The sequence below is a fragment of the Neoarius graeffei genome, chromosome 26, assembly GCF_027579695.1.
Source record: "Neoarius graeffei isolate fNeoGra1 chromosome 26, fNeoGra1.pri, whole genome shotgun sequence".
Classification (NCBI taxonomy): domain Eukaryota; kingdom Metazoa; phylum Chordata; class Actinopteri; order Siluriformes; family Ariidae; genus Neoarius; species Neoarius graeffei.
The window spans coordinates 6,487,754-6,500,360 of NC_083594.1; the positions used below are offsets into that span (position 1 = coordinate 6,487,754).

Here is a 12,607-nt window from a genome sequence, read left to right on the forward strand (position 1 = left end):
AATGGGGTAAAAAAAAAAAAACGTGATCTCAAAGTGTGACTTTCTTGGTGCCAGATGGACTGGTTTGAGTATTTCAGAATGAGCTCCTGGGGTTTTCACACACAACAGTCTCGAGAGTTTCCACAGAATGGTGCAAAAAACAAAAAACATTCAGTGAGCGACAGTTCTGTCGGTGGAAACAAACACCTTGTTGATAAGAGCGGTCAGAGGAAAATGGACTGAAAATGGTTCGAACTGCCAGGAAGGATATAGCAACTCCTGTAATCACTCTTTACAACTGTGGTGAGCAGAAAAGCATCTCAGCATGCAACAGTAGAAGAATACATTGGGTTCCACTCCTGCAGCCAAGAACAAGTGTATGACATAATAGTGATAATTATGATCATGTTTTTATTTCAAAACTGTAAAAAAAAATGTTTTTAAAAATTCAAGATTGATTGGTGTGTGTCAGAATAATAATGACAGATGATGAAGAACATGTTTAAAAAAAAATCCCCTCAAAAACAGCCTAGGTTATATCACACACACTACACCATCACTCCATGTTCCTCTTTTCTACATTTATGCCAAACTTTTATGCCTGTTATAGACTATATTTTGTTTGTGTTTTTAAGTACTCATGACAACATGCAGCTATCAGCAGATTGTGGGCGTGTCCAAGAAGACTTCATGATATATATTATATACACAGGATGGTGCAAAAAACATCTTGTTGATAAGAGACCTAGCACCTACCCACGTGTGCCCGGCATGTGGGCGTACCTTCAAAGACCGGATTGGCCTCATCAGTCACCTCTGGACCCACAACCTCCACCCAGCAAACTGAAGTCATGATCAGCTTCGAACCTGAAGGACAAACATCATCATCCATCCATTATCTGTAGCTGCTTATCCTGTTCTACAGGGTCGCATGCAAGCTGGAGCCTATCCTAGCTGACTATGAGCGAGAGGTGGTGTACACCCTGGACAAGTCGCCAGGTTATCACAGGGCTGACACATAGACACAGACAACCATTCAGACTCGCATTCACACCTACGGTCAATTTAGAGCCACCAATTAGCCTAACCTGCATGTCTTTGGACTGTGGGGGAAACTGGAGCACCCGGAGGAAACCCACGCAGACAACATGCAAACTCCACACAGAAAGGCCCTCGCCAGCCGCTGGGCTCGAACCCAGGACCTTCTTGCTGTGAGGCAACAGTGCTAACCACTACACCACCATGCTGCCATCCTCCTCCTCTTCATCATCATCATCATCATCCATCCATTATCTGTAGCCGCTTATCCTGTCCTACAGGTTCACAGGCAAGCTGGAGCCTATCCCAGCTGACTACGGGCGAAAGGCGGGGTACACCCTGGACAAGTTGCCAGGTCATCACAGGGCTGACACATAGACACAGACAACCATTCACACTCACATTCACACCTACAGTCAATTTAGAGCCACCAATAACCCTAACCTGCATGCCTTTGGACTATGGGGGAAACCGGAGCACCCGGAGAAAACCCACGTGGACTTGGGGAGAGCATGCAAACTCCACACAGAAAGGCCCTCGCCAGCCACTGGGCTCGAACCCGGACCTTCTTGCTGTGAGGCAACAGTGCTAACTACTACACCACCATGCTGCCATCATCCTCATCATATATATTATATTTCTTCTCACACGTTCATGTCATGACTCATCTTCATCTTCATCCTGTGACCTGTTTTTTGCACAGGAACATAGACTACTGTACAGCTTGGACAGGCCATGCACATACCCCTTAAATATGTCCACTTTTCAAATCTGTATATTTGAGCTTCTTGTTATGTGTTATTCTATTTATATAACAACTTTTGTCTTATTTTGTCTTTAGCTTAACTGTTCAAGGACCAAGCACCAAAGCACATTCCTTATATGTGAGAAAGGACTTGGCGATTCTGTCAGAAAGGAGGGAGGGAGGGAGGGGGCGGGCGTTGGAGTGACGTGAAAGTAGGCGTGTCCACGGGTCGTCATCTGTACGTGATCCGTGATCGGATGATCCGGTGTGGGCGGAGCCTGTTGAGGAAGCCATAGTGCCCGGTGCTTGATTTGTGTCTTTACCGGCTTCCGATCCGCGTCTCTTTGCTCATCTTCGTGTGCAGAACGCTTCAGTGTAAACAGTCAGACCTTTTACTTTTTTCACGTAGTTCAGCTGCAGTGTGTGACTTTATTATTGTTATTTTTCATGCCGCACGAGCGAATAATATCATACGTTTGTAACTCAGAGCGGAAAATAAACCATATTAGCAACATGGAGACGGAAATACATGTGCCTGTGGGCTCACCGACAATCAGAAAATTCCCAATACACGTCGACGAGCATAACGTGAAAGACGGGGCGATAAAATTAATAAAATTGCTGCGGCCATCATGGGACATTAACCAGCTCAAGACCAAGGTAGGTTGGGCGTTTTTATTTAAAACCAGGATTAGCTTCCCGTTAAGATCATACCACTCTCATCTAACATAACTTATTTTTTATTATGTGTGTGTATAAGTAACCTTCCTTTATTTTCTACACCGCTTTATGACTGAGAAAATAAATGAACGTTAAGAACTGTTTGATTGTGCGCATGCGCACGGGACAGCTAGCTTGAGTTGATGACCTGCGCGCGCGACCATTAGCATAACATCCAAAGCTTAGCCATGTCCGCTTTAACACTTGTATGAGGCTTTTCTCGTTAAAGGAATGGGAAATGAAATGTAAATACATGTATGAGTTGGTAGCTTGTAATATCGAGAGCCTGTAAGAAAAGTTTCAGGCATGTTTGACCATTTATGAGAAAGTTGTGAGCGTTTTTGTATCGCTGCTCTAATGCCATCAGTAAGTACGCTGCCATGTTGGAAGGGCGATGCGTGACGTCATTTGGGTGCAAGACTGAGTGTCGCTTTTCAACACTGAATAATCTCTTATCTCGTTATCTCTAGCCGCTTTATCCCGTTCTACAGGGTCGCAGGCAAGCTGGAGCCTATCCCAGCTGACTACAGGCGAAAGGCGGGGTACACCCTGGACAAGTCGCCAGGTCATCACAGGGCTGACACATAGACACAGACAACCATTCACACCTACGGTCAATTTATTGTCACCAGTTAACCTAACCTGCATGTCTTTGGACTGTGGGGGAAACCGGAGCACCCGGAGGAAACCCACGCGGACACGGGGAGAACATGCAAACTCCACACAGAAAGGCCCTCGCCGGCTACGGAGCTCGAATCCAGACCTTCTTGCTGTGAGGCGACAGCGCTAACCACTACACCACCGTGCCGCCCACACTGAATAATGATGATGATAATTTCAATTTATATAGCGTCTTTCTCAAAACCCAAGGTCGCTTTACAATTATAGGGATAAAAAAAAAAAGGTCCACCAAATAAAGGCCAGGATGTTATTCCAATGGTGTAGCAGCCATGGTCCCACCAAAAGGCGCACGAAAACAAGTCCTGCCGGGCAGCATCACTCGGAACACCATGCCATGGATCCACAAAGCGAGCACAGAAGCTACGCCACGCAGAGAGCCGGTACGTCCCAAACCGCCTGCACAGCTGCTGCGACGCCACCGAGCAACATCGCTCAGAACACCACGCCAAGCACTAAAGCACAGAGCGCTGGACAACCACAATGTTAAAATGAGCAACAAGCTCACTGCAGACCATAGCAAGGAGCACAGGCATCACCCACAGCAAACCTAGACCTGGAAGGAACCTACGCCCAAAACTGGGTCCGGAGCTAGACCACCACCAGCAGACAAAACACTCAAACAAAAACAAACATCAAACTTCACGTGAGAGAGAAAAAACAAAATAAAAAGCTCAGGTGAGAAGCGGCAGCCAGAATGCACACAACGTGCGCATGATGTACTCTCAACCGGAAACGGAAAATGAAGGGGCAAAGTGAAAGATCTGCTAAGGTGACAATACCAAGGTTTTTTTTTTTTTTTCCTTTTCGACCCCCCCCCCCCCCCCCCCCCCCCCCCATACATCTGAAATAGTGTATTAATGAGATGCAGCCCTTACTTACAGACAAACCTGAACTCTTTACCTGTAAAATGAGGCTGAAACTATACGTTATATCGCATTTGTATGGAAAAAGGCAGAAATACTTCCGGAAACACCCGAGCTGCTTTCCGAATGGTTTCCGTAAAGTGTACCGTAAGTGACGTCACACAGCCATCATGGTTTTTCCCAAAGCGTTTTAGTGTATCGGGCCCGATATGCTTGCTCTGCCCGCCGATACGCTTAGTCGCTTTTAGTTAAAATCCGATACGCTTGGATTTCTACTGATGCGTTAAATTTCCTACCCACAAGTAACTAGATATACAGGAGAGCAAATAACAGATCGGTTTACATATTGATTGATATTTGTGTTAAACAAGCGATCTTTTTTTTTTCCCCCAATGCTTGTGTTGATTCTGTCAAAGTAATATGTCCGCGTGGCATGATGTAAACAAGCTGTAATCTGTTGGCTTTGTCAAGATCACGTGTTCAAACCATCCAATAAAAATATCAAAAGAAAACGTCAGACATCCCGGAATTTTCCGATTTCATTATAAGCGATCTCATTGGCTGCCGATGATGTCCCCTGCCAGATGGACAAAGCTGACTGATTTTTTTTTTTTTTTAATCACAAAAATTTGACCTAGTCTATAATCATTCATGAATGTGTTTATAAGTACATAATCTTTCTGCAAACTTAAATGTATGAATTAAGTTTTCTTTTCCTTTTAATATGTTTTAATCTTAATCTAGTCCATTTAATAAAGTGCCAAAATTTTTAACTTTATAATATGCAGTTGCCTTACTTTTCAGTGTATCTTACTTATATTATGGTAATTGCATCAGAATCATTACAGTTATAGTAATACAGCAACATACTTTAAGGTGGCAGGTCTTAAGTTCGGATCCCTTTTGTGATCAACAGGAGGTCATGATGAACGATTCTCTTCACTGGATTGCATAAGATGGAGCAAACCACTTCATATTTTCATGCACATTTTTGTTAACACTACTTGATCATAGATAATTAAGGGATCCCCGTGGATTTTCAATCTATCATATACCTCAGTAATCTATAACAAAACAGTTTAACTTGCATGTTGAACTTTTAAGATGAAATTTCACGTGTATACGTTAATACTATTTAGGTCAGAAAGCATTGAAACACTGGTAAAATCTATCCTATAATCATGGATCTAAAACCTCTCGGAGACCCTGAAAATGCACCCAAGAGCATCTATTTTCAAAATATTTTCCGGGGGGCCATGCCCCCGGACTCCCCTAGTTTTGCTTCGCGCCGTTGGTGCTCAATTGTCTGTGTATTATCATGCCAGAATTTACGGTTTTAATTTTTTTCTGGGGAAAACACTGGCCATATTCGACAAAATGGACCCCAGCAACATTTCTTCACATTTCTTTGGACAAAGACATGAATAGCGATGATGATGATAAACAAGCATTTGGTTACACACAATTGAACAATATTTCTAGAGTTGTTTTAGTTGGTCATTACTGCGGCTTTTCTGACAACACTCAATCAAAGCAAGGCATCCATCATACAGACATCAAACTGCTTCGCTGCATCAGCAATTGTTTATGCCCAAAGGAACTCAAAATAACGTATCGCGCTTAAGTGTTTTCTTACCCTTCAAACTTCTCTTTTGCGGACGACTGACCGTGTTGTCTCGTTTGTCTTGTCTGCTTTTTGGCCAAAGATTGTGGGAACCACATCTGGATTCAGTGCTGGCTTGTACGGTATTCATAATGCCTGGTGCATCTGAGTCGTTTGAAACAATGTTCTGAGCACACAAGCTGTGAATGTGCTGTTTTTGCACCTGAAAGACTATTCCAGTCAGTCCGTGAGAGGTCTGTCTCTGTGTGGCAAATGGCATTTATTCATTACCTTCTTACCTTTTTGTCCTTTGGGAATTGATGCAGACTATTTTTTTTTTCCACTTCTGCCATTGTTGCATCCTCCTGTAGTGTTCACATAAATCGTGGATAGTAAATCAGTGTTTACCCTCTTTCTGCATTGCTGCGGGGGTTGGACTGTCTACCATGGTAATTACGGTAGGCTAGCCTGGTGGCGTTTTGAAGTTTTTAAAAATGCAAAGCATGTTAATGAGTGCTTATGCTGCCAGGAACGTGGAAAAACTCATGCACTTGCCTCTTTGACAGATTTAGGTAAGTCAGATTGTATGCAGGTCTGTTTGTAAGTAGTCTAGCAAGGTTACAGTCTGCAGAACGAGGCTGTCATGGCAGCACTACTTGTACCGGAGATATAAATATGAAAAGTTGCCTCCCCCACCATTCAGTCACGTAGGAGTACATGAGCAGTTCCCTCGCTGTTTATCAGTGACATCAGTATTATCTTTGTCTCCACTTTTTTGTTTTGTTTTGTTAGAGAAAGGGAATTTCAAATTTTTTTTGTATAAACTTTTTAATAAAATAATCTCCAACCAGGAGCAGCTTCAAGTCTTACTCGCTATGCGGAGCTTCCGTGTCTTGCACCCAAATCATGTCAGAGCGTTGCCAGAAACGATCGGGGGGATTTTTCCGATTGGTTAAAATATTTTCAGTGGCAGCATCCATTAAATCGTCCATGATGGGGGAATTCTGCATAGAAACTGACTTTCAGAGATGGATATCTTAGTTGTGTGAGCTCCTTATTTTCAATTATTCACATGAATCGTTAGTTTATATCCTTTAATCTATCTTCATAACTGTATTTTAACCATGGGCTTTCTTTTCCTTTAAATTTAAGCATGTAAATTTGGTTATTTATCTAATTAGATGTACAATAAATCCAAACGGGGCCGCACGGTGGTGTATTGGTTAGCACCGTCACCTCACAGCAAGAAGGTCTGGGTTCGAGCCCCGTGGCCGGCGAGGGCCTTTCTGTGTGAAGTTTGCATGTTCTCCCCGTGTCCGCGTGGGTTTCCTCCGGGTGCTCCGGTTTCCCCCAAAGACATGCAGGTTAGGTTAACTGGTGACTCTAAATTGACCGTAGGTGTGAATGTGAGTGTGAATGGTTGTCTGTGTCTATGTGTCAGCCCTGTGATGACCTGGCGACTTGTCCAGGGTGTACCCCGCCTTTCGCCCGTAGTCAGCTGGGATAGGCTCCAGCTTGCCTGCGACCCTGTAGAACAGGATAAAGCGGCTAGAGATAATGAGATGAGAAATCCAAACAAGCTTTAAAATAATAAAATTGTTCAATAAAAACTAGTAAGTGAGTTGTTAATACAGGTTGGCTGTGTTGTGTTGTCAGTGACACTGACAGCATGGAGATCTCACTCAGAAGTCTACTAATGACTCCGTCTACTAAGTCATTAACTAATCACCATAATATTAGTGATAATGCTAATTGATTCAGAGTTCATCTCCGAGGTGTGTGTGCATAGACCCCTTTCACTGACATCACCCGAAACCGGAAGTAAACAGACCCTGCGCCATTTTGGAAGACCAACGGGAAATAACGGCAGCGGTATGTGAACCCACGAGAATAAAGTGGAGTGGCAAACGACTTAAACAAACAAATCTGAGCTGTTTTATTTATGACTTATTGGCCCAACAGTAGACTTGAAAGAAACCTGTGTGAGACTTGGCAAAAAACTGTGGATATAATGGATAAGTCTGTGCATGATCTGCGGACACTTTGAGGTAAGCAAACGCAAGAAATTCAGATTTAAAACATGCTAAATTGGCCTCAAGTTGATAACTGTATGAGGAGCAAGCCTCCCGGACTTCTACAATTTAATAATAATTTAGGATGGTTTGGGGCTTGCTCTCCCTCCTATTATATAAATAAAACATAGTTGTTGTGTAGGCATATATCATAAATACATATGTATAATTTGGATAAATTAACCTAAATTATGGATACCTTAATAGTAACAAAAAGTATTAATTTTTCAACTGAAAAGATATATTATTAAAAGATAAATATCAACAAGATTACCTTGGCCATAACTATGTGTAGGTTATTCTTAATAACAGCTGTAATATCACAAACCAAGCCACTAACAACATAATTGTAAGCCTGTAGCCCTTTGTAGGCCTTCAAGTCATCAGCAGTGTAGGCACTGGGTGTAAACAACAAATAGTTTACAATGTCTGGGTAGCAAACAGATGGCAGAATTGGTGTCCGGTCCTCCTTATGTATCTGACACGGAGAAATAATATAAATCGTGCTGCCTACCAGATTACAGTCATCTGTTTTATTGTATCAGTACTAGTATCCAGGCTTTCGTCTAAACGGGGGAACAGGGGCGCTGCGCCCTCTTACTCTCGGCGTGTGCCCCCTTACCGACTCCGTGAAAACATCCCAGCAACACTACGTGACAATGTGTCTGATCATCAAATACGTTATAATTGCTCCAAAAATATTCCAATCATAGTAGATACACCGCCAGATGGTGCAAAAACAATCCGAATTGGCGTTTCCCAGACTGAGGCGCCATGTTGTTTAGTTGTTTACTTGTCGCGGCTGCTCTCGCGAGATTTGACATGGGTTACATACAAGGTCAGCTGACTTGTAGCGCGAGATTTCTCGAGACTGAATGACCTTTCACCCACCGGCGCGGGAGCTTTTGACAGAAGTAGTTTGCGAGTTGTTTTTGTTGACACTTGGGCATTTAAAGATGTCATCCCGCGGCACGAAACGGAAGAAAGCCAAAGACTGTCCGGGGCAGAAGATGATTACTTCTTTCTTTTTCAATGTTGACAGACAATTTGTTACAATTTCCCTCTCAGATAGCCTCAGAATGTCCCATTGGAGCATTTTTCAAAGGCTTTGCACGGCGGGGGACAACCGGCACCATTCCCCCCCCCGCTTTGCTCCCTCGCCATGGTGAGCGCCCTCATACTAAATTTTTTCTAGAAAAAACCCTGAGTATCACTTACTATACTCATCAGTCATAGATTAGTCCAGTACAACATGACCAGCTTGCTTTTTTTCCATTTGACTGTCGCAAATTTTTTCAGGCTGGTACAGTCAAAAATTGAAAAAAGTTTTGGCCTACTAAACTAGTCATCGATTCTACTAGTGTATTAATTGGAGTCGACATGAAAACGTTGGGTAAAAACTTTAAACCAGTACAATCTCTTCTTCAAAGTTTCACCAAATGGTTTTATTTATGCAGTTTAAAGCTCATAATACTGTATAACTTTGGTCGAGTAAAAACGGAGCAAAAACATGGCTGAATCCTGAATGACTCTTATTTGTTTAAATATGGGACTACATAGGCGGCAGAATGTAGTTTCTTTTTCCCTGGAGGAAAGCAATTTGCATTACAGCCGTGAGGCGGCTCGGTTTTCCCTTTCAGGCGCTCTCGTTTTCTGTTAGAATTTGGTAAAGAAAAAAAAAATTATTTACCAGCTTACCGGGTCCATTAACATAAATCTGACAGCTGACAAGGTCGGGATATAAACCAACTTTTGTGTTAAACTGTGTGCTTGGATTCACATAATTTTTTCTGAGTCTTATCATGTGGGTCAAACCCATCAATCACAGCCAGTTTCTCCACATACCGTGCCCTTTCTGCAACTGGTAATGTACTCGCATAACCCGAATTATCAGCCATCGTGTCACTTTACTCTCGCTCGTACTTTGTTTTATATTGTGAGTGCATGTACTTGGTCTTCCAGTATGGCGCCTAACAAAATCTCGTGGCGTGGTGACGTCATGTGAAAAGGGTCTATATAGCGCCTAATGGTGATGATACACGGGGCAACTTTTTGGGCAATGTTGCCGAGCAAAGTTGCTGGCAACGGGCAACTAGGTGAGACACAGGGCAACTTTTCAGGGCAACAACAGTTAGCAACAGCAGTTTACAGTTAGCTAAAAAAAAATCGATGTCTTAATTTTTGCTGTGACCATTTAATCAAGCTGTCTGTTGTTTTTTAGAGCTTTGGTGAGGTAAATTCCTCCATATAGAATATTAAAATAACAACTTACCGGCGTAAAAACAGATGAGGAGTCTCTCCATCTCTTCATTCCACTGACACTGAGCGGCCGCCATATTTGTTTGAAATTTCTGATCCGAACCTCACCGGAGGTCACATGACTCGATACTCGCGTTCTGATTGGCTTATCTCAAAAAGTTGCCAGAGATTATCAAAACCATTCAGAAAGAAGCAATGTTGCCCAATCTCAATAGAAAAGAGTCAAAACGCAATTGCCCAGCAACATTGCTCGGCAACATTGCCCAAAAAGTTGCCCCGTGTATCATCACCATTACTGTCTTGTTGTGAATCTTAATGCCATTAAATATCTTTACACAGCTGCCTGTCTGGCTTCTTATTCAACAATGCTTATTGTTCGTCTCAGGATTAGTTAACACTAACTAACTAACTAGACATTGTCACAGAGCAGCTTTGCAGAAAACTAGATATCAAGTTCCATCCTTGATGAGCAAGCCAGAGTCGAGCTGACATGAGGAAGAACCTTGACAGGAACCAGACTCGAAAAGGAACTGCTCCTGTTCTCCATGACCCTGGATAGTCTGATTAATTTATAAATCATTACAGCATACAGGTGTAGAAAAATGAAAACACGACAAACATAAACATCAGTTCAACATGCGTCATGAGTATGAGCAGATTGTGACTGACTGACTGAATCCTGGGATGAGGAGTTACGATTACAGCAGCAGGACTTGAGTACAAATCTATGGGAGCAAATGAGTACAAATGTTTTTGGAATGAGCAGATCTTTAAGGTGTCCATGTGGAACAATGCAGAGTGAGTCAGAAGTGTGTAAATGGGCATGCATCACCTATATTTGTTAGCTGTGTCGGAGCAGATCGAACCATGACGTCAAGATGAATTTGGAGATGTGCTGATACAATACGGAATATTGCTATCACGACTGAAACGCAGGTATTTGGGAAAGTGCTTCCTGAATCTTTGCGTGAACTAGAGCTGGGTGACAGTACGATGATGTAATATTGATCTTGTGACATAACTGACCATCCACTTTTGAGTGTTGGAGTATCATCACCAACGTCGTCATCTCTCCTTTTATCCAAGTATTAATTAGATGTCGTCTTTCCTTCAATAAATACTTGATGTATTTTGGCAGCACAATAAACGTTCCGATCGTGAGGTCAGAGTGCCACGTCGTAATCTTTAATACTTATCGTATATTTCAGGTGACTCATTATCTGAATCGCTCATTACCTTCTCCCTTTGCACTGTTTCACCCATAGTTATGCTGCTGCTCAGATGCACGATGTGACCCGTATTTTTCCTGGGGTTGTTGTAATGTACACTATTAGTGTTACAACAAAGCGTGTTTTGATAGCGTTGGCGAATACTAGAGTAACGTTCAGTGCTGATTTCAGTATAAACTGTCTTGTCTAACACACACAATCTTCAGTATGGTGCAGCTTTTAATGGAAGGAGTCTCCGGTGTCGGAGCTCTGAAACAAAATTTTCCACCATGAGAGTGTCTTCAGGTCAGAAATTTTTTCTGGTTTCTTGGTAACATGACAAACTGCGTTTTTGTTGTAGTATTAACTTTTGAGAGACAGAAAAAAACCAGGATAGTTTTGGAACGAATGTTTGTAGCTTTTATATAACATAAGTGATAACCGGAGCTAAGTTGTTTTGTAGACGTTCCACAAAGTTAAATAAATCTGCGATGTGTTATTCTTTATTGTTGACACATTGCTGTGGTATAAGAGGAATGAAACACTTTAGGATGTTATTGGAAAATAGTACACTTTGCACTGTGCTACGTGGAACAGCACGCCCTTCCAAATGTTTTATTGCTTAAATAATATCAGTGTCGTAATAAATTGTCATAGTATACCTCTCTGAGGTATAAAGTGTACAGTCAGTGTGTGGTTTTTTTTATTTATTTATTTATTTATTTATTTATTTTAATATTAGAGGTTACCAAATCTAGAAGCAGCTGAGTACATGTTAATATTTCATCCTGAATCCTTAAATTTCTAAAATGTACAAAAAAAATACAGAACTATTTTCCCTTCTTATTCTGTGTGAAATATTTTGTCAGTGTAAAGGCCAATTTATGCTGACAACGCAGTCCTCGCAGACGGTGTCGCAGATAGCGTCTGCGTAGCCCCCCCCCCCACCTTTGCAGACGCTCTGCGCGCACCTCCCAAAAATTGTGACCACCGCAGAAGCCTCGCAGACAAGAGGGCTCTGATTGGTCCACTCTACATCCACTGTACACGCACTTCCACTTCCCTGCTTTCCCGGTTTGGTTTGTTTTCACGACCGCCATGTTTAAAAACACAAGCGAAGATGGAGCAGCACGAAGAGCGGTTGATCGAGGAAGTGAGGAAGTACGTACATCTATACGACTCCAGTTCTAGTCATTATAAGTAACCGGAGGATAAACACTCCACTAACCACACCCACCAACTACTCCTAGCGATTTCGCGACTTGGCGCCCCCTTGCGTTGTAGCGGTGAATAACATCGCGCACGCCTATTACTCCCCGCTCAACGATAAATTACAACTGTCTGCGAAAGCCTTGTCGCAAGAGCATGCAGAGGCCTTTAAAGGAGAACTGAAGTCGTCATTTTTAAACTTGCTTTATTTCTTAATTAACGTGTTATTC

General features: G+C 42.4%; 1 protein-coding gene across 1 annotated transcript in view; it reads left to right on the top strand.

Moving 5' to 3' along the window:
- Positions 1-2,058: 2,058 nt before the first annotated feature.
- Positions 2,059-12,607, top strand: part of etnk2 (ethanolamine kinase 2) — a 34,341-nt gene continuing 23,792 nt past the window's right edge. Inside the window, exon 1 of the mRNA XM_060910758.1 lies at positions 2,059-2,422. Within this exon, the coding sequence (XP_060766741.1) occupies positions 2,210-2,422 (213 nt within the window). The 5' untranslated portion in view covers positions 2,059-2,209. The remainder of the gene's footprint in view (positions 2,423-12,607) is intronic.